Source organism: Scyliorhinus torazame, unplaced genomic scaffold, assembly GCF_047496885.1.
Source record: "Scyliorhinus torazame isolate Kashiwa2021f unplaced genomic scaffold, sScyTor2.1 scaffold_628, whole genome shotgun sequence".
Lineage (NCBI taxonomy): Eukaryota > Metazoa > Chordata > Chondrichthyes > Carcharhiniformes > Scyliorhinidae > Scyliorhinus > Scyliorhinus torazame.
In genome coordinates this window covers 48,121-74,215 of record NW_027308355.1, presented here as the reverse complement: position 1 = coordinate 74,215, position 26,095 = coordinate 48,121, and the positions used below count along the sequence as shown (strand labels likewise).

The following is a 26,095-nucleotide window of genomic DNA, read 5'->3' as shown; positions in this document are numbered from 1 at the left end:
GTTTCAGTCCTGGGGGGGGGGGTCAGTGTGTCCGGAGTCTCAGCCCCGTGGGGGTCAGTGTGTCCGGAGTCTCAGTCCTGAGGGGGGGGTCTGTGTGTCTGGAGTCTCAGTCCTGGGGGGGGGGGGTCAGTGTGTCCGGAGTCTCAGTCCTGAGGGGGGGGTCTGTGTGTCTGGAGTCTCAGTCCCGGGGGGGGGGGTCAGTGTGTCCAGAGTCTAAGTCCCGAGGGGGGTCAGTGTGTCCAGAGTCTAAGTCCCGGGGGGGGGGGATCAGTGTGTCCGGAGTCTCAGTCCCGGGGGGGGGGGTCAGTGTGTCCGGAGTCTCAGCCCCGGGGGGTCAGTGTGTCTGGAGTCTCAGTCCCGGGGGGTCAGTGTGTCCGGAGTCTCAGTCCTGAGGGGGGGGTCTGTGTGTCTGGAGTCTCAGTCCCGGGGGGGGGGGTCAGTGTGTCCGGTGTCTCAGCCCCGGGGGTCAGTGTGTCCGGAGTCTCAGTCCCGAGGGGGGGGTCAGTGTGTCCGGAGTCTCAGTCCGGGGGGTCTGTGTGTCTGGAGTCTCAGTCCCGGGGGGGGGTGGGGTCAGTGTGTCCAGAGTCTAAGTCCCGAGGGGGGTCAGTGTGTCCAGAGTCTAAGTCCCGGGGGTGTCAGTGTGTCCGGAGTCTCTGTCCGAGGGGGGTCAGTGTGTCAGAGTCTAAGTCCCGGGGGGGTCAGTGTGTCCGGAGTCTCTGTCCCGAGGGGGGTCAGTGTGTCCAGAGTCTAAGTCCCGGGGGGTCAGTGTGTCCGGAGTCTCTGTCCCGGGGGGTCAGTGTGTCCGGAGTCTCAGTCCCGGGGGGTCAGTGTGTCCAGAGTCTCAGTCCCGAGGGGGGGGTCAGTGTGTCCGGAGTCTCTGTCCCGGGGGGTCTGTGTGTCTGGAGTCTCAGCCCCGGGGGGTCAGTGTGTCCGGTGTCTCAGCCCGGGGGGTCAGTGTGTCCGGAGTCTCAGTCCCGAGGGGGGGGTCAGTGTGTCCGGAGTCTCAGTCCCGGGGGGTCAGTGTGTCCGGAGTCTCAGTCCTGAGGGGGGGGTCTGTGTGTCTGGAGTCTCAGTCCGGGGGGGGGGTCAGTGTGTCCGGAGTCTCAGTCCCGGGGCGGGGGTCAGTGTGTCCGGAGTCTCAGCCCCGTGGGGGTCAGTGTGTCCGGAGTCTCAGTCCTGAGGGGGGGGTCTGTGTGTCTGGAGTCTCAGTCCGGGGGGGGGGGTCAGTGTGTCCAGAGTCTAAGTCCCGAGGGGGGTCAGTGTGTCCGGAGTCTCAGCCCCGGGGGGTCAGTGTGTCCGGAGTCTCAGTCCAGGGGGGGGGGGTCAGTGTGTGCGGAGTCTCAGTCCAGGGGGGGGGGGGGTCAGTGTGTCCGGAGTCTCAGTCCCGGGGGGTCTGTGTGTCCGGAGTCTCAGTCCCGGGGGGTCTGTGTGTCCGGAGTCTCAGTCCCGGGGGGGGGGGGGGGGTCAGTGTGTCCGGAGTCTCAGCCCCGGCGGGATCAGTGTGACCGGAGTCTCAGTCCCGGGGGGGGGATCAGTGTGTCTGGAGTCTCAGTCCCGGGGGGTCAGTGTGTCCGGAGTCTCAGTCCCGGGGGGTCAGTGTGTCCGGAGTCTCAGCCCCGGGGTGGTCAGTGTGTCCGGAGTCTCAGTCCCGGGGGGGGGGAGGGGGGTCAGTGTGTCCGGAGTCTCAGTCCCGGGGGGTCAGTGTGTCCGGAGTCTCAGTCCCGGGGGGGGGGGAGGGGGGTCAGTGTGTCCGGAATCTCAGCCCCGTGGGGGTCAGTGTGTCCGGAGTCTCAGTCCCAGGGGAAGGGTCAGAGGGTCTAGGCCGTGTTTTTAATGACGTCTGTATTTGTTGCTCAGATCATGTGACGCTGGAACTGGGCCTTCGATTCCGTGCTGCCACCGTTGTGTCCACAGAGTTTGTCTTCTTCGATTGCCGTGCCCTGATGGTTCTGGAGCCTGCTTCCCCGTAAGATCATGACAGACTGTCTGCATACACAGCCTAGGAAAGGCCCAGGCTGCAACCTGGCCTAGTACTGAGTTAGTCAAGGAGCTGTGGATCAGGGTGTCCGGTGTGGTGTTGGGTGCTCTGAGGTACAGACGAACCAACACGGTTGCGATTGGTACAACGCAGTTTTATTCCAACTAGTTATGTCTTGGTGCTCAGCACGTGGTGACTGTGTGAGTGTCTTGTTAATGAGGTCCTGGCCTTGTCCTGTCTCCAGATGGACTGGCCACCAGGTGTCGTGTTTCTTGTCTTATACTGTGTCTGCTCTTGTCTGTGATTGGTTGGCGTGTTATGTGTGTTAATTGGTCTGTTGGTCTGTCTATCATGATGTGCGTGTTGTGATGTGTGTTTGATCATGACATCCCCCCCTTTGTTTACAAGATTATGTGCCTACGTGGTTATAAATATGAATGTGTCCTGAGTGCAGCTAAAGGTGTGTGTGCGTGATATTACAGCATGTACATGTGGCTTAACTATATCCAAGGGGCGATGTCATGTGTGACATGCTAACGAGGGTTGTACCATAACAAAAGAAGAAGAACGTTGAAATGTGGGCCGATCAAACGAGACCTGGAACGATAAAACAGTGACATGTTACAATACAGTAGTTGCAAAAGTTTGACGTGTGAACAGTCTCATAAGTCCAGTCTAGTAGGTGGGCGACGAATTCGGGTTGACCGCCTCAAGGGTGGGTCGAGAACCACCGGGTGAGGTGCGAGCCTGGCCACGGGTGGCGATGGAAGGGGCATGGTATATGGCAGCTCCACGAAGTCGCTATCAGGGAACCAGTGGAGGACACGGCGTCTGTGTAGGGTTCCGTTGCGAGCGTGGAAGTAGGCGAAGGGCTCGCCGATTGCGCCTACGCACGGATCCATCCGGCATGCGAACCAGGAACGAGCGGGGAGCCACGCGTCGGAGAACTTCGGCAGGTGCTGACCAGCCACCGTCTGGTCGATGATGCGGACGTTGTCTCCAGGGGCCAGGGAGGGAAGATCAGTTGCCCTTGTGTCGTACGATCTCTTCTGGCGATTGCGCTGCAGTTGCATCCTATGCAGTACCGGAGCATGGTCTGTTGTTGGTGCCAGGATGGAAGGCACAGTGGCTCTGAGGGTGCGACCCATCAGCAGCTGTGCTGGCGAGAGACCCGTGGCTAGCGGGGCCGAGCGATAGGCCAGCAGGGCGAGGTAGAAGTCCGATCCGGCAGCAGCAGCCTTGCAGAGGAGCCGCTTGGCAATGTGAACGCCCTCCTCCGCCTTTCCATTGGACTGGGGATGCAGAGGGCTGGACGTCACGTGTGTGAAGCCATACGAAGCAGCAAAGGACGACCATTCATGGCTGGCAAAACAGGGCCCATTGTCCGACATGATAGTCATCGGAATGCCGTGGCGAGCAAAGGTGTCTTTGCAGGCCCTGGTGACAGCGGACGATGTCAGATCGTGCAGGCGTATGACTTCTGGGTAATTGAGAAGTAGTCTATGATGATAACATAGTCCATGCCAAGCGCGTGAAATAGGTCGACACCCACCGTCGCCCAGGGGACGTCACCAGCTCATGGGCAGAAGCGTCTCAGGAGGTTGCGCCGGCTGAAATCTTTGGCAGGTTGTACAGTTGAGCACCATGTTGGCAATATCGTCACTGATGCCCGCCCAGTATACCGCCTCTCGGGCCCTCCGTCTGCACTTCTCGACCCCCAAGTGGCCTTCGTGTATTTGATCGAGAACCAGCTGGCGCATACTGTGCAGGACACAGGCTTCCACCGCAGATGCTAAGGTCAGGCCTTTAATTTTAGAAGCTGCTGCGTAGGCCGCTGGAGGCAACGCCAAAAACGATCTGTCCCGGATCATGGACTCAGAGGTGGTGCCGTAACCGCAGGACTGGGCGAGTTTGCGGAGGTGCGTCAGGAAGGGCTGAAAGAGCTCATCCTACCTTGCAGGCGCTGCTGAAAGATATACCTCTCAAAGCTTTCATTGACCTCAACGTGGAAGTGCTGGTCGAGCTTGAGGAGGACCGTGTCATATTTGGATTGGTTCTCGCCTTCCGCGAACACCAAGGAGTTGTATACATAGATGGCGTGCTGACCTGCGGTAGTGAGGAGCATGGCAATCTTTGTTTCGTCCGAGGCACCCTGTTTTTCGTTGGCTTGCATGAAGAGTTCGAAGCGCTGCTTGAAGAGCTTCCAATTGGTGCCCAGGTTCCAGCGACTTGCAACGGCTGCGGTTTGTTGCGAATGTCCATGGCTCAGGATGGCAGATTTGCCGGTAAGTATCGATTCACTCACTGGTACCATGTGGTGTTGGGTGCTCTGAGGTACAGACGAACCAACACGGTTGCGATTGGTACAACGCAGTTTTATTCCAACTAGTTATTTACACATCTGACTTGGTGCTCAGCACGTGGTGAGTGTGTGAGTGTCTTGTCAATGAGGTCCTGGCCTTGTCCTGTCTCCAGATGGACTGACCACCAGGTGTCGTGTTTCTTGTCTTATACTGTGTCTGCTCTTGTCTGTGATTGGCTGTCGTGTTATGTGTGTTAATTGGTCTGTTGGTCTGTCGATCATGATGTGTGTGTTGTGATGTATGTTTGAATATCATGACAGCCGGGTGCTGGGTACGAATTCCACTCAGGCCCGATCCCAGCTCCTACACCCACTATCCCTGTAACCTCCTCCACCTCCTACACCCCTCCCTATCCCTGAAACCTCCTCCACCTCCTACACCCCTCCCTATCTCTGTAACCTCCTCAAGCCCCGACACCCCTCCCTATCTCTGTAACCTCCTCCAGCCGCTACACCCCTCCCTACCTCTGTAACCTCCTCCAGCCGCTACACCCCTCCCTATCTCTGTAACCTCCTCCAGCCCCTACTCCCCTCCTATCTCTGTAACCTCCTCCAGCCCCTACACCCCTCCCTATCTCTGTAACCTCCTCCAGCCCCTACAACTCTCCCTCTCAGTAACTTTCCAAACAACAGCCTCCAAATCCGGCCTAATCTGGTTGTAGTTAGCCATCCCCCAATTTAGCGCCTGAACCCTCGGACACAGTCTCACTGTGTCTCTCTCTCTGTCTGTCTCTATCTCTCTCTCTCTCTCTCTATCTCTCTCTCTCTCTCTGTCTCTCTCTGTCTCTCTCTCTCTCTGTCTCTCTCTCTCTATCTCTCTCTCTCTCTCTGTCTCTCTCTGTGTGTGTCTCTCTCTGTCTCTCTCTCTCTCTCTATCTCTCCTCTCTGTCTCTGTCTCTCGCTCCTCAAGGAAAGATTCCCCCCCCCCCCCCCCCCCCGCCCCCAGGCCTGTTCAATCTCTCCCTGAGAGTTTTCTATTCCTTCTCCTGCGAAACACTCTGTGAAAGTTGACCGCGTTGCACCAGTGCTCAGGCGATGAGTGCAATAGGAGGTTTCACGAGGATGTGCGTCGATCAGAGTGAGGAGGTGGCTGCGAGTTGGTCCACAGTGAGGCTGGCAGAGGTTTTATTTCGAGAAGATTGACTTCTCTTCCTCTTAAATTCCCAGGTGTCGATCATGCGTGACCAGCGCCTGGGACTGTAAATGGTGTTTGAAGCAGCATCATTGCTCCCACAGAGCAGACTGCGGGACACAGCAGACTATATTCAATCAGAACGTGAGTTCAACCGAGCCCACCTGCCCACAACCTGCCCTTCAAACACTTCAAGTGGTATCTGTAATGGCTGACAGCGCATCAGAGGGTCAGTACTGAGGGAGTGCTGCACTGTCAGAGGGTCAGTACTGAGGGAGTGCCGCACTGTCAGAGGGTCAGTACTGAGGGAGTGCTGCACTGTCAGAGGGTCAGTACTGAGGGAGTGCTGCACTGTCAGAGGGTCAGTACTGAGGGAGCGCCGCACTGTCAGAGGGTCAGTACTGAGGGAGCGCCGCACTGTCAGAGGGTCCGTACTGAGGGAGTGCTGCACTGTCAGAGGGTCAGTACTGAGGGAGTGCCGCACTGTCGGGGTCAGTACTGAGGGAGTGCCGCACTGTCAGAGGGTCAGTACTGAGGGAGTGCCGCACTGTCAGAGGGTCAGTAATGAGGGAGCGCCGCACTGTCAGAGGGTCAGTACTGAGGGAGTGCTGCACTGTCAGAGGGTCAGTACTGAGGGAGTGCCGCACTGTCAGAGGGTCAGTACTGAGGGAGCGCCGCACTGTCAGAGGGTCAGTACTGAGGGAGTGCCGCACTGTCAGAGGGTCAGTACTGAGGGAGTGCCGCACTGTCAGAGGGTCAGACTGAGGGAGTGCTTCACTGTCAGGGGGTCGGTACTGAGGGAGCGCTGCACTGTCAGAGGGTCAGTACTGAGGGAGTGCCGCACTGTCAGAGGGTCAGTACTGAGGGAGTGCCGCACTGTCAGAGGGTCAGTACTGAGGGAGTGCTGCACTGTCAGAGGGTCAGTACTGAGGGAGTGCCGCACTGTAAGAGGGTCAGTACTGAGGGAGTGCTGCACTGTCAGAGGGTCAGTACTGAGGGGGTGCCGCACTGTCAGAGGGTCAGTACTGAGGGAGTGCCGCACTGTCAGAGGGTCAGTACTGAGGGAGCGCTGCACTGTCAGAGGGTCAGTACTGAGGGAGCGCCGCACTGTCAGAGGGTCAGTACTGAGGGAGTGCTTCACTGTCAGAGGGTCGGTACTGAGGGAGCGCCGCACTGTCAGAGGGTCAGTACTGAGGGAGTGCCGCACTGTCAGAGGGTCAGTACTGAGGGAGTGCCGCACTGTCAGAGGGTCAGTACTGAGGGAGTGCTGCGCTGTCAGAGGGTCAGTACTGAGAGAGTGCTGCGCTGTCAGAGGGTCAGTGCTGAGGGAACGCCGCACTGTCAGAGGGTCAGTACTGAGGGTGTGCCGCACTGTCAGATGATCAGTACTGAGGGAGCGCCGCACTGTCAGAGGGTCAGTACTGAGGGAGCGCTTCACTGTCAGAGGGTCGGTACTGAGGGAGCGCCGCACTGTCAGAGGGTCAGTACTGAGGGTGTGCCGCACTGTCAGATGATCAGTACTGAGGGAGCGCCGCACTGTCAGAGGGTCAGTACTGAGGGAGCGCTTCACTGTCAGAGGGTCGGTACTGAGGGAGCGCCGCACTGTCAGAGGGTCAGTACTGAGGGAGTGCCGCACTGTCAGAGGGTCAGTACTGAGGGAGCGCCGCACTGTCAGAGGGTCAGTACTGAGGGAGCGCTTCACTGTCAGAGGGTCGGTACTGAGGGAGCGCCGCACTTTCAGAGGGTCAGTACTGAGGGAGTGCCGCACTGTCAGAGGGTCAGTACTGAGGGAGTGCTGCACTGTCAGAGGGTCAGTACTGAGGGAGTGCTGCACTGTCAGAGGGTCAGTACTGAGGGAGTGCTGCACTGTCAGAGGGTCAGTACTGTGGGAGTGCTGCACTGTCAGAGGGCCAGTACTGAGGGAGTGCTTCACTGTCAGAGGGTCAGTACTGAGGGAGTGCCGCACTGTCAGAGGGTCAGTACTGAGGGAGTGCCGCACTGTCGGAATGTCAGTACTGAGGGAGTGCTGCACTGTCAGAGGGTCAGTACTGAGGGAGTGCCGCACTGTCAGAGGGTCAGTACTGAGGCAGTGCCGCATTGTCAGAGAGTCAGTACTGAGGGAGTGCCGCACTGTCAGAGGGTCAGTACTGAGGGAGTGCCGCACTGTCAGAGGGTCAGTACTGAGGGAATGCCGCACTGTCAGAGGGTCAGTTCACAAATAGGATGAAGGGTGATTGATGAGACTCTGAGTGAGAGCCTCCTGCCTCTGGGAGTGGGGGGATTGGGTGGGCGGGGGGGGGGGGGGGGGCGGGCGGGGGGGGGGAGCAGTGGTGGGGGGACTGTTGGCCAAGAATGATTGCCCTTCTCTCTCAACTGACCCGTTATTCTCTCTCTCTCTCTGTCCTCAGGACCAGGAGGCTGCAAAGAAGGGTCCCAACCTTTGCCCCTATGTGGAGCGGATAGAGGGGTCAACGCTAATTCCGGTGGGTCAAAAGAGAGCCCTGAAGCTGATTGGATGGAACCTGAAACTTTTGGAAGTGAGTCTCTGTTGCCGGCTGACGCGGAACATTCTGGAAGCAACATAAGCATATCCTTCCCACAGATCCTGCTCCCCCGACTTCCCCATCAACCTTGTGGCCTCTTCCATCTTACAATTTCCGTGACCTACTCTGCAGCGATTCTGAACCTGATGATGTTGTGATCGCTATTCTCTAATGAATCCCCACCGTGTTGTAAAACCACTTCCTTTCCCATTGGGCTGGAAATACTTCTATCTACAAATTTGAGGCGGTTCTCCTCCCAAACCCTGAACACCATAATTGTCCAATACTCCGATAACGAAACATAAACTCAGTCCGAGCCTCTGTGATTCCCTCCCATAAACTCTCCGCCTCTCTCTCTCCTCCTCGTAAATGCTCCCTAACACGTATCTGAGAAATGTCAATATTGGCTTTGCTCTGACAGAATGAGTGGCTGGGATATCAGTGTGTCCTCAACATCGACAAACGTCCCAAGAAACTCAAGGCGGACATCAAGGCAGATGCAGAACATCCTGGAATGTACATTATCAACTGCCAGGCTGACCAGGTACAAAGTGAGATACATCAGAAAGAAAATCAGGATTACAGACACCCGGGAGTGAGTTACAGACTGGAATCTAATCGAGGGGTTCGGGGTGGTTTATATACAGAATAACAGATACCCGGGAGTGAGTTACAGACTGGAATCTAATCGAGGGGTTCGGGGTGGTTTATATATAGAATAACAGATACCCGGGAGTGAGTTACAGACTGGAATCTAATCGAGGGATTCAGGGTGGTTTATATATAGAAAACAGATACTCGGGAGTGAGTTACAGACTGGAATCTAATCGAGGGGTTCAGGGTGGTTTATATACAGAATAACAGATACCCGGGAGTGAGTTACAGACTGGAATCTAATCGAGGGGTTCAGGGTGGTTTATATATACAACAGATACCCGGGAGTGAGTTACAGACTGGAATCTAATCGAGGGGTTCGCGGTGGTTTATATATAGAATAACAGATACCCGGGAGTGAATTACAGACTGGAATCTAATCGAGGGATTCAGGGTGGTTTATATATAGAAAACAGATACTCGGGAGTGAGTTACAGACTGGAATCTAATCGAGGGGTTCGGGGTGGTTTATATACAGAATAACAGATACCCGGGAGTGAGTTACAGACTGGAATCTAATCGAGGGGTTCAGGGTGGTTTATATATAGAATAACAGATGCCCGGGAGTGAGTTACAGACTGGAATCTAATCGAGGGGTTCGGGGTGGTTTATATATAGAATAACAGATACCCGGGAGTGAGTTACAGACTGGAATCTAATCGAGGGGTTCGGGGTGGTTTATATACAGAATAACAGATACCCGGGAGTGAGTTACAGACTGGAATCTAATCGAGAGGTTCAGGGTGGTTTATATATAGAATAACAGATACCCGGGAGTGAGTTACACACTGGAATCTAATCGAGGGGTTCGGGGTGGTTTATATATAGAATAACAGATACCCGGGAGTGAGTTACAGACTGGAATCTAAACGAGGGGTTCAGGGTGGTTTATATATAGAATAACAGATACCCGGCAGTGAGTTACAGACTGGAATCTAATCGAGGGGTTCGGGGTGGTTTATATATAGAATAACAGATACCCGGGAGTGAGTTACTGACTGGAATCTAATCGAGGGGTTCAGGGTGGTTTATATATAGAATAACAGGTACCCGGCAGTGAGTTACAGACTGGAATCTAATCGAGGGGTTCGGGGTGGTTTATATATAGAATAACAGATACCCGGGAGTGAGTTACAGACTGGAATCTAATCGAGGGGTTCGCGGTGGTTTATATATAGAATAACAGATACCCGGGAGTGAGTTACAGACTGGAATCTAATCGAGGTGTTCGGGGTGGTTTATATATAGAACAGAAACCCGGGAGTGAGTTACAGACTGGAATCTAATCGAGGTGTTCGGGGTGGTTTATATATAGAACAGAAACCCGGGAGTGAGTTACAGACAGGAATCTAATCGAGGGGTTCGGGGTGGTTTATATATAGAACAGATACCCGGGAGTGAGTTACAGACTGGAATCTAATCGAGGTGTTCGGGGTGGTTTATATATAGAATAACAGATACCCGGGAGTGAGTTACAGACTGGAATCTAATCGAGGGGTTCGGGGTGGTTTATATATAGAATAACAGATACCCGGGAGTGAGTTACAGACTGGAATCTAATCGAGGGGTTCGGGGTGGTTTATAGATAGAATAACAGATACCCGGGAGTGAGTTACAGACTGGAATCTAATCGAGGGGTTCGCGGTGGTTTATATATAGAATAACAGATACCCGGGAGTGAGTTACAGGCTGGAATCTAATCGAGGGGTTCAGGGTGGTTTATATACAGAATAACAGATACCCGGGAGTGAGTTACAGACTGGAATCGAATCGAGGGGTTCGGGGTGGTTTATATATAGAATAACAGATACCTGGGAGTGAGTTACAGACTGGAATCTAATCGAGGGGTTTGGGATGGTTTATATATAGAATAACAGATACCCGGGAGTGAGTTACAGACTGAAATCTAATCGAGGGGTTTAGGGGGGTTTATATGTAGAACAACAGATACCCGGGAGTGAGTTACAGACTGGAATCTAATCGAGGGGTTCAGGGTGGTTTATATATAGAATAACAGGTATCCGGGAGTGAGTTACAGACTGGAATCTAATCGAGGGGTTCAGGGTGGTTTATATATAGAATAACAGATACCCGGGAGTGAGTTACAGACTGGAATCTAATCGAGGGGTTCGGGGCGGTTTATATATAGAATAACAGATGCCCGGGAGTGAGTTACAGACTGGAATCTAATCGAGGGGTTCGGGGTGGTTTATATATAGAATAACAGATGCCCGGGAGTGAGTTACAGACTGGAATCTAATCGAGGGGTTCAGGGTGGTTTATATATAGAATACCAGATACCCGGGAGTGAGTTACAGACTGGAATCTAATCGAGAGGTTCGGGGTGGTTTATATATAGAATAACAGATACCCGGGAGTGAGTTACAGACTGGAATCTAATCGAGGGGTTCGGGGCGGTTTATATACACAATAACAGATACCCGGGAGTGAGTTACAGACTGGAATCTAATCGAGGGGTTCGGGGTGGTTTATATATAGAATAACAAATACCCGGGAGTGAGTTACAGACTGGAATCTAATCGAGGGGTTCGGGGTGGTTTATATATAGAATAACAGATACCCGGGAGAGAGTTACAGACTGGAATCTAATCGAGGGGTTCGCGTGGTTTATATATAGAATACCAGATACCCGGGAGTGAGTTACCGACTGGAATCTAATCGAGGGGTTCGGGGCGGTTTATATATAGAATAACAGATGCCCGGGAGTGAGTTACAGACTGGAATCTAATCGAGGGGTTCGGGGTGGTTTATATATAGAATAACAGATGCCCGGGAGTGAGTTACAGACTGGAATCTAATCGAGGGGTTCAGGGTGGTTTATATATAGAATACCAGATACCCGGGAGTGAGTTACAGACTGGAATCTAATCGAGAGGTTCGGGGTGGTTTATATATAGAATAACAGATACCCGGGAGTGAGTTACAGACTGGAATCTAATCGAGGGGTTCGGGGCGGTTTATATACACAATAACAGATACCCGGGAGTGAGTTACAGACTGGAATCTAATCGAGGGGTTCGGGGTGGTTTATATATAGAATAACAAATACCCGGGAGTGAGTTACAGACTGGAATCTAATCGAGGGGTTCGGGGTGGTTTATATATAGAATAACAGATACCCGGGAGTGAGTTACAGTGACTTTGACGTGTCTGAATGTTTCTGACGGCGAATGTTTTTCCTGGTACAGTTTGGATACCCCGCTGACAGGATGGAACAAGATGTGGAAGTGTTTCTGGAAACGGCTTCGTCCTTTCGCATTGACAACTTGAGGGAGCTGAAAGGTAAAGGGATGGCGGGAGCCATTATTCCGAGAGCGGGCCTGCGCCCGTCGGATGTGTCGAACCCCTCGTCGCTGCTAACCAAACTGAGACCCCTAACCTCCTGACCAGCCGGTTTGAAAAATCCCATGGTCGCTACCGGAGACGGCAAGGAGGGTCTGGAGGGGGGGGTAGCAGGGAGAAGTGTGTGGGGGGGAGTTCTGTGTGGGGAGATCTCTTTCCCCCCATCACTCGGCCCATTGCGCTGGTGTAGGGTGGGGGCGGGTGAGGGGGCGGCGATGGGCAGAGTGGGTTTGGCGGGAGGTATTGGCAAGGTCGGTGCTGCTGGTTTCGGTGTGGAGTGGGTGGGGAACCGGCAACGTCTGTGAATCTCTCTATCTCTCCCGCAGTCACCCTCTACAACTGCGCCGTCGGCCAGTCGGACTGCAGCCGTTGCCAGGTAACCGAGGGCATGTTCGGCTGTGTTTGGTGTTCGGGGGGAGTGCCCGCCTGCCTGTACCGCGAGTTCTGCCCGACGCATGTGGTCCAGACCTGCCCACTTCCCGATATCGCAGAGGTGAGTGTGCGCGGGATTACCGTAACCCCATCCCTAACGCTAACCGTAACCCTGACCCTAACCCTAACCCTAACCCTAACCCTGACCCTAACCCGAACCCTAACCCTAACCCTAACCCTGACCCTAACCCTAACCCTAATTTGGGATTACCGTAACCCCATCCCTAACGCTAACCGTAACCCTGACCCTAACCCTAACACTAACCCTAACCCTAATTTGGGATTACCGTAACCCCATCCCTAACGCTAACCGTAACCCTGACCCTGACCCTAACCCTAACCCTAACCCTAACCCTAACCCTAACCCTAATTTGGGATTACCGTAACCCCATCCCTAACGCTAACCGTAACCCTGACCCTGACCCTAACCCTAACCCTAACCCTAACCCTAATTTGGGATTACCGTAACCCCATCCCTAACGCTAACCGTAACCCTGACTCTAACCATAACCCTGACCCTAACCCTAACGTAGCGGGATTACCCTAACCCTAACCCTGACCCTAACGTAGCGGGATTATCCTAACCGTAACCGTTACCCTGACCCTAACCCTAACCCTAACCATAACCCTGACCCTAACGCAGTGGGATTACCCTAACCCTAACCGTAACCCTTACCCTAACGTAGCGGGATTACCCTAACCCTAACCCTGACCCTAACGTAGCGGGATTATCCTAACCGTAACCGTTACCCTGACCCTAACCCTAACCCTAACCATAACCCTGACCCTGACCCTAACGCAGTGGGATTACCCTAACCCTAACCGTAACCCTTACCCTAACCCTACCGTAGCGGGATTATCCTAACCCTAACCGTAACCCTGACCCTAACGTAGTGGGATTACCCTAACCCTAACCCTAATTTGGGATTACCCTAACCCTAATTTGGGATTACCCTAACCCTAACTCTAATTTGGGATTACCCTAACCCTAATTTGGGATTACCCTAACCCTAACTCTAATTTGGGATTACCCTAATCCTAACCCTCATTGCCCTAACCCTAATTTGGGATTACCCTAACCCTAATCCTAATTTGGGATTACCCTAACCCTAATTTGGGATTACCCTAACCCTAACTCTAATTTGAGATTACCCTAATCCTAACCCTCATTACCCTAACGCTAATTTGGTGTGTGTGGGATTACCCTAACCCTATCCCTAACTCTAACCTAAAACCCAACCCCAACTCTAACCCAAACCAAGTCCAACCTCAACCCTAACCCTGAATCTAACCCTAGCCCCAACCTAATCCTAACCCTAATGTGTAGTTTAACTCTAACCCGAAACCAACCCTAATCCTAAACTTAATCCTAATCCTAAACCTAACCTAACTCTCCCTCCTCACCCTCGCTGAACCTCTCCCCCCCCCCCCCATCCCCACACCCCCTATGATCGCCAGGGTTTCTCTCTTTTCCCCCCTCCCCCACCTTGAAATCACCAACTCTTTTACCTCGTGACGTGCCCTCCCACCCCGTTCGTGAAGCCGGGATGTCATTTGGGCTATTCGACTGTGGCGGGGGGGGAAGCTCTCCCTCGGAAACAACAGCTGGCGAAGGGCCATTCAGCCCCTCGAACCTGCTCCTCCGTTCACTAGGGAAACGGGTGGCCTCCTACCTCAACTCCGCTTCCCCACGGCATCCTCCTCCACCCCCCCATCCCCCCGGCCCACCGTCTCCAAGACCCCTGGTTTTGTGAGAGGTGAAGAAGCTCGCGGTCTCGAACGTCCGCGATGTTATCAACCAGGGGTGGGGAAGGACAAAAACGCACAGCCATTGCTCCAGGACATCACTGCAGGAGTTCCTCAGGGTCGTGCCCTCGGCCCCAACCATCTTCAGCTGCTTCATCAATGACCTCCCTTCCATCACAAGGTCAGAAGTGGGGATGTTTGCGGGCGACTGCACAATGTTCAGCACCATTCGCCACTCCTCAGACACTGAAGCAGTCCCTGTCCAAATGCAGCAAGACCCGGACAATATCCAGGCTCGGGGCTGACAAGGGGCAAGTTACATTCACCCCACACAAGCCCCAGGCGATGCCCATCTCCTACAAGAGAGGATCTAACCATCGCCCCCTTGACGTTCAATGGCATTACCATCGCTGAATCCCCCACTATCAACATCCTGGGGGTTACCATTGATCAGAAACTGCACTGGACCCAGACACATTAATACTGTGGCTCCCAGGGCAGGTCAGAGGCTGGGAATCCTGCGGAGGGTAACTCACCTCCTGACCCCCCCAAAGCCTGTCCACCATCTCCAAGGCACAAGTCAGGAGTGGGATGGAAACTCTCCACTTGCCTGGATGAGCGCGGCTCCAACACTCGCGACGCTCGACACCATCCGGGACAAAGCAGCCCCGCTTGATCGACACCCCACCCACAAACATTCACTCCCTCCACCACCGACGCACAGAGGCAGCCGTGTGTACCGTCTACAAGATGCACTGCAGCAACTCACCAAGGCCCCTTAGGCAGCACCTCCCAAACCCACGCCCTCTACCATCGAGAAGGACAAGAGCAGCAGATACCTGGGACCCCCCACCACCTGGAGGTTCCCCTCCGAGCCCCTCACCATCCCGACTGGGAAATATATCGGCCGTTCCTTCACTGTCGCAAAATCCCGAAACTCCCTCCCTAACAGCACAGTGGGCGTACCTACACCACACGGGACTGCAGCGAGTTCCAGAAGGCGGCTCACCCACCACCTTCTCAAGGGGCAATTAGGGACGGGCAATAAACACTGGGACTGAAATAAACGCTGATATTAAAAATATTGGGTAGCACATGCTGTGTTCTGCTTCTTGACATAGCATAAGCTGCTTCCTTGATGTACACTCTGACAAAGGAAGGTTCGGACTTGGAGATAGATTTAACACATTTATTGAACAGTTAACAATTCTCCTCCTTGAGTTCGACGCTCCTGCTGATCTTGCTATAGTGACTCAACCAAACTAACCAGTCTGCTCTAAGCCATGCGGTGGGTGTGATGCTTCCTGATCTGCCCCTGTCTCTCTGTGTGTCGCCTGTGGAAAGAGAACGAGCATGTGTGCCCTGTCCTTTTATATGGGTTGCCCCCTTGTGGTAGTTTCACCTCTGTGTGTATCGTGACTGCCCATTGGTCGTGTCCTATATTACTGACCTATTGGTTGAATGTCTGTGTGTCATGATGTCTCTGGTGCTCCCTCTAGTGTTTACCCAGTTATAGTGTATCTACATTAACCCCTTGTGTATTTACAGTGATGCACATCGCCACATCCCCCCCTTTTTCATGTTACATATTTTCTGTACAGTGTTAAAGAAAATTGAACAAAATAGGTAGATATTGATGACATGTACAAATCATGAAGACAGTGATGATTATACAATACCAAATAATATGTATGAGTCCAAAGTTCATTAATTAATATGGTCGAGTGGCTTTCTTGTTTTGTTAGTGAAGTGGTGATGTTGATGGTGGCATGTCCTGGTGAGCGCCGTCAGAGTCCCTGTGCTGAAGGAACCAAGAAGTGGTCAAACCACTTCATTGGCTGATTTGCGATCTTTTTTTCAATGTTTGTGGTAGCGATGCAGTATGTCATCTGTGTCGTCCGGCCTGGACTACTTCTTGTGATTGTGATATTGATGCAGTACTTCATCTGCCTTGAAAGCTGGTTTGCTTCTTTGTAGTGGAGCAAACTTGATTCGGTGAGATTGGCTGTCATGCCAGGGTATGGCTGTACTCGTGCCAGTGTTAGGAGCTGTGCCGTTACATTGTCCTGCATTTGCAGAGTTGTACCATGTCGTACCAGTTGTTCCAGTGTTGTTGTTTTTGTCGTGCTTGTTGGTGCCGTTGGTACGCTTCTTGTTTTTGTAGGTTTTGTTGCTGTGTTTGTTGCGCTCAATGACCACACCGAGTGGAGAATTTGAGTCCTTCACAAAGTTATTTGCGTCAGCGTCCTTTGTGGCATCTGCGGTCTCCTTGAGCGTGCCGTCTCCGAGTCCTCGGCGCTCCCCGTCTGGAGTCATGTCCGGTTCACAGGAATCACCTTTGGCTTGTCGATGCTCCCCGTCTGGAGTCCTTTCTGGTTCACCTGAATCAGCTTTGGTTTCTTGACACTCCCCGTCCGGAGTCATTTCAGGTTCACTTGAATCATCTGAGGTTTCGTGATGCTCCCCGTCCGGAGTCAAAACAGTCAGGAATGCATTTGCTTGTGGAGAGGCTCGAGCGAGTGAGGTGTGAATTAACGTGGTGTCACCGGACTCACCAGTAGCTCACTGTGATTGTCGAGTGCCTCTGTACATTCTAGCTGAGGTCTGTCACGTTGCACATCTGGTATGGGAATTGTGAAGCCTTTATCACTTGTCTCACAGACAGTGGGTAGAGCCTCAGTGTCTTCTTGTCATTCACTTGAGCTGGGTAGACTGTCAGAGTCTTCTTCTGGTGGCTCAAATAATCTGGGGGGACTGTCATAGTCTGCTTGCCGTACACTTGAGGTTGCTAGACCCTCATGGTCTTGTTCGTGCAAGGACTGCGCTCTGGAGTCTTGCGTTGCTTCTATCGTGGAGTCTGTCTACGAGCTCGCTGTGGAGGCTTGTGTCACTCCCTCTGTGGAGTCGTACAGTGTTCCCTGTGTGGAATCGTGCATTGGTCTCGCTGTGGAGACTGTCATCACTTCTTGTGTGGAGGCTGGGACCCTTTGTGGTGCGTGGACCACTCTCGGTGTGGCAGCAGGCCACTCGGTGGGCTTGTACCGCTCTCTGTCTCTTGGCGTCAGGCCACAGCATAATCCTGCACTTACGAGTCGGGGCGTCATCTATGCTGGGCTGAAGATCCTCAAATCCGAAGAACTCGTCCATATCTGTGTCGGATTCTTCACTGTGCAACACATCTCGTCGCGGTTCGGATTTGGTACTGGGGTCGCCATCTCCAATGATGAAATCTTAGTCTGAGTCATAGTCTTCAAGGACCATATCATCACTATCTGTGTCGGAGCTGTCACTGTGCTCGCAATGTCCAAAGAAGTAATCAACGTCTGAGTCGTAGTCGTCAAGGACTGTACCATCGCTTTGGGCGGTGCTGACTGCTTGTTGCAGGGTTCTGCGGAGGTTACTTTCAGCTACAGGTCGAAGTTCAGGCATTGTGCTGTCGTTCCCGGTGAAAGAATTGTGCTTTACGGCTTTAATTTTTTTTTAACTGATTTGGGACATTTCCCCTTTAAGAAGGCGTGGTCCGGGCCCTCTGACATCATGGCGCGTGTGACGTGGAGCGTAGGAAAGGATTGCGCAAGCGCAAATCGCAGTTCCTATACTTTGCGCCGTTTCCGCAACGGAGCATGTGCGGCTCCTTTCCCAAGGTGGCTGCCAACAAAAACTGCCGTTTTCTGCATTTGCAAGTCTACCTTCGCCTCGTGGTGAGTATTGGCGCCTTTTTTACTGTTCTCGCTTGTGTTTACCTCGCAGGATTCTTGGAATTTGTCCAGGACTGCCTGGAAGTCTCTCTTGTCTTGCCCTTTGGAGTACTTGAAGGTCGTGTAGATCTCTGCTGCTCTTGCACCGGCAATGCTGAGCAGAAGCTTTATTTTCTCTGCACCCGCCACGCCATCGAGGCCGGACGCTACCAGGCAGATCTCGAATCTCTGCCTGAACGCACGCCAGTTGGCACGGAGATTACCGCGGTACCTGAGCTGCTGCGGAACCGGAATCTCGAACATCTTGCCTGGGTGCTGTTACTGGTAGTCACGGATTTGTTGAGTTGAACTACGTAGATTTAACAAGCACTCACTGGTACCATGTTGTGTTCTGCTTCTTCACGTAGCATAAGCTGCTTCCTTGATGTACACTCTGACAAAGGAAGGTTCAGACTTGGAGACAGGTTTAACACATTTATTGAACAGTTAACTTGAGTTCGACTCTCCTGCTGATCTTGCTGTAGTAACTCAGTCTAACTAACCAGTCTGCTCTAAGCCATGCGGTGGGTGTGACGCTTCCTGATCTGCCCCTGTCTCTCTGTGTGTCGCCTGTGGAAAGAGAAAGAGCATGTGTGTGCAGTCCTTTTATATGGGTAGCCCCCTTGTGGTAGTTTCACCTCTGGGTGTGTCTTGACTGCCCATTGGTCGTGTCCTATATTACTGACCTATTGCTTGAATGTCTGTGTGTCATGATGTCTCTGGTGCTCCCTCTAGTGTTTACCTAGTTATAGTGTATCTACATTAACCCCTTGTGTATTTACAGTGATGCATATCACCACATCCCCCCCTTTTTCGTGTTACATATTTTCTGTACAGTGTTAAAGAAAATTGAACAAAATAGGTAGATATTGATGACATGTACAAATCATGAAGACAGTGATGATTATACAATACCAAATAATATGTATGAGTCCAAAGTTCAGTAATTAATATGGTCGAGTGGCTTTCTTGTTTTGTTAGTGAAGTGGTGATGTTGATGGTGGCATGTCCTGGTGAGCGCCGTCAGAGTCCCTGTGCTGAAGGAACCAAGAAGTGGTCAAACCACTTCATTGGCTGATTTGCGATCTTTTTTTCAATGTTTGTGGTAGCGATGCAGTATGTCATCTGTGCTGTCCGGCCTGGACTGTTTCTTGTGATTGTGATATTGATGCAGTACTTCATCTGCCTTGAAAGCTGGTTTGCTTCTTTGTAGTGGAGCAAACTTGATTCGGTGAGATTGGCTGTCATGCCAGGGTATGGCTGTACTCGTGCCAGTGTTAGGAGCTGTGCCGTTACATTGTCCTGCATTTGCAGAGTTGTACCATGTCGTACCAGTTGTTCCAGTGTTGTTGTTTTTGTCGTGCTTGTTGGTGCCGTTGGTACGCTTCTTGTTACTGTCGGTGTTGTTTTTGTAGGTTTTGTTGTTGTGTTTGTTGCGCTGTGGAAAAAGAAAGAGCATCTGTGCTGTGTCCTTTTATATGGGTTGGTGTAATGCCCCCCTTGTGGTAGTGTCACCTCTGTGCGTATCGTGACTGCCCATTGGCCGTGTCCTATCTTACTGACCTATTGGTTGAATGTCTGTGTGTCATGATGTCTCTGGTGCTCCCTCTAGTGTTTACCTAGTTATAGTGTATCTACATTAACCCCTTGTGTATTTACAGTGACAGCACGGTGGCGCAGTGGTTAGCACTGGGACTGCGGCGCAGAGGCTCCGGGTTCGATCCCGGCTCTGGGTCCTCAGTCTGGCGGAGGTGGCTCTCTCCCTCTCCGCCTGTCTCTTTCTCTCCCTCCCTCATTCCTTCATCGCCCCCATTCACCTGGTGATGAATTCCCACCTCGCTCTGCATCCCGCCGGGATATTTACCGGATTCTAACCCGCCCACCCGCTGTTCTCCGTGGCCCTCGCTCGCGACCCAATCACTTCACCACTAACCGCACCCTCTCCTCCCCCCTTCCATTTCAGATCCGCCCACTCACGGCTCCCATCGAGGGTGGCATCGACATCACCATCACTGGCACCAACCTGGGGCGAACGGCGGCCGACATCGAAGAAGGCGTGATGGTGGGCGGGGTCCCCTGCGTCGTCGACCCCGCCAGGTACCGAGCGTCAGCCAGGTAAGGCCCCGCGATCGCTCCATTCCGCCAGTGCTCACTGCCTTTCCACAGACACCTCGACACGCTGGCTCATTACCAAACGGGAGCCCGTCACAACAGCGATTCAGGGAGAGGGCATCAAAAACCTCGGTGACAGAGGGAGAGAGAGAGAGAGGCTGAGACTGAAAGGGACAGAGTGATTGAGAGAGACAGAGAGAGACAGAGACAGAGAGGGAGACAGAGAGAGACAGACAGAGAGAGACAGACAGAGAGAGACCGAGAGAGAGAGAGACAGAGAGAGAGAGAGACACCGAGAGAGAGACAGACAGGGAGACAGAGAGAGAGACAGAGAGAGACAGACAGAGGGAGAGAGTGAGACAGAGAGAGAGACAGAGAGAGACAGACAGAGGGAGAGAGTGAGACAGAGAGAGAGAGACAGAGAGAGAGAGCAGAATGAGGGAGACAGAGAGAGAGACAGAGGGAGACAGACAGAGGGAGAGAGTGAGACAGAGAGAGCAGAATGAGGGAGACAGAGAGAGAGACAGAGGGAGGTGGTGACAGAGATCGGGTGGATGTAGGGGCTGGAGGATGTCACAGGGACAGGGAGGGAGGTGAGAATTCTAACCAGCTGAACCTTGTTTTGTTAGGGTTGTTTGCAGAGTGTCTGCCAGCAAAGAGGCGATCTCAGTCCCTGTGAAGGTGACAGTGCGGGACAGACTGTCAGTGTACTCAACACAAACCTTCACATACCAGGTACGTACACATTCCCTCAGTACTGACCCTCTGACAGTGCGGCACTCCCTCAGTACTGACCCTCTGACAGTGCGGCACTCCCTCAGTACTGACCCTCTGACAGTGCAGCACTCCCTCAGTACTGACCCTCTGACAGTGCAGCACTCCCTCAGTACTGACCCTCTGACAGTGCAGCACTCCCTCAGTACTGACCCTCTGACAGTGCGGCACTCCCTCAGTACTGACCCTCTGACAGTGCAGCACTCCCTCAGTACTGACCCTCTGACAGTGCGGCACTCCCTCAGTACTGACCCTCTGACAGTGCGGCACTCCCTCAGTACTGACCCTCTGACAGTGCAGCGCTCCCTCAGTACTGACCCTCTGACAGTGCAGCACTCCCTCAGTACTGACCCTCTGACAGTGTAGCACTCCCTCAGTACTGACCCTCTGACAGTGTAGCACTCCCTCAGTACTGACCCTCTGACAGTGCGGAGCTCCCTCAGTACTGACCCTCTGACAGTGCAGCACTCCCTCAGTACTGACCCTCTGACAGTGTAGCACTCCCTCAGTACTGACCCTCTGACAGTGCGGAGCTCCCTCAGTACTGACCCTCTGACAGTGCGGCACTCCCTCAGTATTGACCCTTTGACAGTGCGGCACTCCCTCAGTACTGACCCTCTGACAGTGCGGCACTCCCTCAGTATTGACCCTTTGACAGTGCGGCACTCCCTCAGTACTGACCCTCTGACAGTGCCGCACTCCCTCAGTACTGACTCTCTGACAGTGCAGCACTCCCTCAGCCCTGACCCTCTGACAGTGCAGCACTCCCTCAGCACTGACACTCTGACAGTGCAGCACTCCCTCAGTACTGACCCTCTGACAGTGCAGCACTCCCTCAGTACTGACCCTCTGACAGTGCAGCGTTCCCTCAGTACTGACCCTCTGACAGTGCGGCGCTCCCTCAGCACTGACCCTCTGACAGTGCGGCACTCCCTCAGTACTGACCCTCTGACAGTGCAGCACTCCCTCGGTACTGACCCTCTGACAGTGCAGCACTCCCTCAGTACTGACCTTCTGACAATGCGGCACTCCCTCAGTACTGACCCTCTGACAGTGCAGCACTCCCTCAGTACTGACCCCTCTGACAGTGCAGCACTCCCTCAGCACTGACCCTCTGACAGTGCAGCGTTCCCTCAGTACTGAACCTCTGACAGTGCGGCGCTCCCTCAGCACTGACCCTCTGACAGTGCGGCACTCCCTCAGTACTGACCCTCTGACAGTGCAGCACTCCCTCGGTACTGACCCTCTGACAGTGCAGCACTCCCTCAGTACTGACCTTCTGACAATGCGGCACTCCCTCAGTACTGACCCTCTGATAATGCGGCGCTCCCTCAGCACTGACCCTCTGACAGTGCGGCACTCCCTCAGTACTGACCCTCTGACAGTGCAGCACTCCCTCAGTACTGACCCTCTGACAATGCGGCACTCCCTCAGTACTGACCCTCTGACAATGCGGCACTCCCTCAGCACTGACCCTCTGACAGTGCGGCACTCCCTCAGCACTGACCCTCTGACAGTGCAGCACTCCCTCAGTACTGACCCTCTGACAGTGCGGCACTCCCTCAGTACTGACCCTCTGACAGTGCGGCACTCCCTCAGTACTGACCCTCTGACAGTGCAGCACTCCCTCAGTACTGACCCTCTGACAGTGCGGCGCTCCCTCAGTACTGACCCTCTGACAGTGCGGCACTCCCTCAGCACTGACCCTCTGACATTGCGGCGCTCCCTCAGTACTGACCCTCTGACAGTGCGGTGCTCCCTCAGCACTGACCCTCTGACAGTGCGGCGCTCCCTCAGCACTGACCCTCTGACAGTGCGGCACCTCCTCAGTACTGACCCTCTGACAGTGCGGCACTCCCTCAGTACTGACCCTCTGACAGTGCAGCACTCCCTCAGTACTGACACTGAGAGTGCTGCACTCCCTCAGTACTGACCCTCTGACAATGCGGCACTCCCTCAGCACTGACCCTCTGACAGTGCGGTACTCCCTCAGCACTGACCCTCTGACAGTGCGGCGCTCACTCAGCACTGACCCTCTGACAGTGCAGCACTCCCTCAGTACTGACCCTCTGACAGTGCGACACTCCCTCAGTACTGACCCTCTGACAGTGCGGCACTCCCTCAGTATTGACCCTTTGACAGTGCCGCACTCCCTCAGTACTGACTCTCTGACAGTGCAGCACTCCCTCAGCACTGACCCTCTGACAGTGCAGCACTCTCTCAGCACTGACCCTCTGACAGTGCAGCACTCTCTCAGCACTGACCCTCTGACAGTGCAGCATTCCCTCAGTACTGACCCTCTGACAGTGCAGCACTCCCTCAGTACTGACCCTCTGACAGTGCAGCACTCCCTCAGCACTGACCCTCTGACAGTGCAGCGTTCCCTCAGTACTGACCCTCTGACAGTGCAGCACTCCCTCAGTACTGACCCTCTGACAGTGCAGCACTCCCTCAGCACTGACCCTCTGACAGTGCAGCGTTCCCTCAGTACTGACCCTCTGACAGTGCGGCGCTCCCTCAGCACTGACCCTCTGACAGTGCGGCACTCCCTCAGTACTGACCCTCTGACAGTGCAGCACTCCCTCGGTACTGACCCTCTGACAGTGCAGCACTCCCTCAGTACTGACCTTCTGACAATGCGGCACTCCCTCAGTACTGACCCTCTGATAATGCGGCGCTCCCTCAGCACTGACCCTCTGACAGTGCGGCACTCCCTCAGTACTGACCCTCTGACAGTGCAGCACTCCCTCAGTACTGACCCTCTGACAATGCGGCACTCCCTCAGTACTGACCCTCTGACAATGCGGCACTCCCTCAGTACTGACCCTCTGACAGTGCGGCACTCCCTCAGCACTGACCCTCTGACAGTGCAGCACTCCCTCAGCACTGACCCTCTGACAGTGCAGCACTCCCTCAGTACTGACCCTCTGACAGTGCGGCACTCCCTCAGTATTGACCCTCTGACAGTGCCGCACTCCCTCAGTACTGACCCTCTGACAGTGCAGCACTCCCTCAGCACTGACCCTTTAACAGTGCAGCACTCCCTCAGCACTGACCCTCTGACAGTGCAGCACTCCGTCAGCACTGACCCTCTGACAGTGCAGCACTCCCTCAGTACTGACCCTCTGACAGTGCGGCACTCCCTCAGTACTGACCCTCTGACAGTGCGGCACTCCCTCAGCACTGACCCTCTGACAGTGCAGCACTCTCTCAGCACTGACCCTCTGACAGTGCAGCACTCTCTCAGCACTGACCCTCTGACAGTGCAGCATTCCCTCAGTACTGACCCTCTGACAGTGCAGCACTCCCTCAGTACTGACCCTCTGACAGTGCAGTACTCCCTCAGCACTGACCCTCTGACAGTGCGGCACTCCCTCAGTTCTGACCCTGTGACAGTGCGGCACTCCCTCAGCACTGACCCTCTGACAGTGCAGCACTCCCTCAGCACTGACCCTCTGACAGTGCGGCACTCCCTCAGTACTGACCCTCTGACAGTGCAGCACTCCCTCAGCACTGACCCTCTGACAGTACGACACTCCCTCAGTACTGACCCTCTGACAGTACGGCACTCTCTCAGTACTGACCCTCTGACAGTGCGGCACTCCCTCAGTACTGACCCTCTGACAGTGCAGCACTCCCTCAGCACTGACCCTCTGACAGTACGACACTCCCTCAGTACTGACCCTCTGACAGTGCGGCACTCTCTCAGTACTGACCCTCTGACAGTGCAACACTCCCTCAGTACTGACCCTCTGACAGTGCGGCACTCCCTCAGTACTGACCCTCTGACAGTGCGGCACTCTCTCAGTACTGACCCTCTGACAGTGCGACACTCCCTCAGTACTGACCCTCTGACAGTGCGGCACTCTCTCAGTACTGACCCTCTGACAGTGCGACACTCCCTCAGTACTGACCCTCTGACAGTGCGGCACTCCCTCAGTACTGACCCTCTGACAGTGCGGCACTCTTCAGCACTGACCCTCTGACAGTGCGGCACTCCCTCAGTGCTGACCCTCTGACAGTGCAGCACTGCCTCAGTACTGACCCTCTGACAGTGCAGCACTCCCTCAGTACTGACCCTCTGACAGTGCGGCACTCTCTCAGTACTGACCCTCTGACAGTGCAGCACTGCCTCAGTACTGACCCTCTGACAGTGCAGCACTCTCTCAGTACTGACCCTCTGACAGTGCAGCACTGCCTCAGTACTGACCCTCTGACAGTGCAGCACTCCCTCAGTACTGACCCTCTGACAGTGCGGCACTTCCTCAGTACTGACCCTCTGACAGTGCAGCACTGCCTCAGTACTGACCCTCTGACAGTGCAGCACTCCCTCAGTACTGACCCTCTGACAGTGCAGCACTCTCTCAGTACTGACCCTCTGACAGTGCAGCACTGCCTCAGTACTGACCCTCTGACAGTGCGGCGCTCCCTCAATACTGACCCTCTGACAGTGCAGCGCTCCCTCAGTACTGACCCTCTGACAGTGCGGCGCTCCCTCAATACTGACCCTCTGACAGTGCAGCACTCCCTCAGTACTGACCCTCTGACAGTGCGACACTCCCTCAGTACTGACCCTCTGACAGTGCAGCACTCCCTCACTACTGACCTCTGACAGTGCGGCACTCCCTCAGTACTGACCCTCTGACAGTGCGGCACTCCCTCAGTACTGACCCTCTGACAGTGCAGCACTCCCTCAGTACTGACCCTCTGACAGTGCGGCAGTCCCTCAGTACTGACTCTCTGACAGTGCGGCACTCCCTCAGTACTGACCCTCTGACAGTGCAGCACTCCCTCAGTACTGACCCTCTGACAGTGCGGCACTCCCTCAGTACTGACCCTCTGACAGTGCGGCACTCCCTCAGTACTGACCCTCTGACAGTGCGGCACTCCCTCAGTACTGACCCTCTGACAGTGCGGCACTCCTCAGTACTGATCCTCTGACAGTGCAGCACTCCCTCAGCACTGACTCTCTGACAGTGCGGCACTCCCTCAGTACTGACCCTCTGACAGTGCAGCACTCCCTCAGTACTGACCCTCTGACAGTGCGGCACTCCCTCAGTACTGACCCTTTGACAGTGCGGCACTCCCTCAGTACTGACCCTCTGACAGTGCGGCCCTCCCTCAGTACTGACCCTCTGACAGTGCGGCCCTCCCTCAGTACTGACCCTCTGACAGTGCGGCACTCCCTCAGCACTGACTCTCTGACAGTGCGGCACTCCCTCAGTACTGACCCTCTGACAGTGCGGCACTCCCTCAGTACTG

The 26,095-nt window shown here is 54.2% G+C and overlaps 1 protein-coding gene across 1 annotated transcript in view; it reads left to right on the top strand.

Moving 5' to 3' along the window:
- Window positions 1–1,861: 1,861 nt before the first annotated feature.
- Window positions 1,862–26,095, top strand: part of LOC140406564 (plexin-B3-like) — a 28,821-nt gene continuing 4,587 nt past the window's right edge. The window contains exons 1-8 of the mRNA XM_072494563.1: window positions 1,862–1,966; window positions 5,508–5,616; window positions 7,881–8,009; window positions 8,437–8,559; window positions 11,879–11,972; window positions 12,359–12,525; window positions 19,911–20,062; window positions 20,689–20,794. Coding sequence (XP_072350664.1) covers window positions 1,944–1,966; window positions 5,508–5,616; window positions 7,881–8,009; window positions 8,437–8,559; window positions 11,879–11,972; window positions 12,359–12,525; window positions 19,911–20,062; window positions 20,689–20,794 — 903 coding nt within the window. The 5' untranslated portion in view covers window positions 1,862–1,943. The remainder of the gene's footprint in view (window positions 1,967–5,507; window positions 5,617–7,880; window positions 8,010–8,436; window positions 8,560–11,878; window positions 11,973–12,358; window positions 12,526–19,910; window positions 20,063–20,688; window positions 20,795–26,095) is intronic.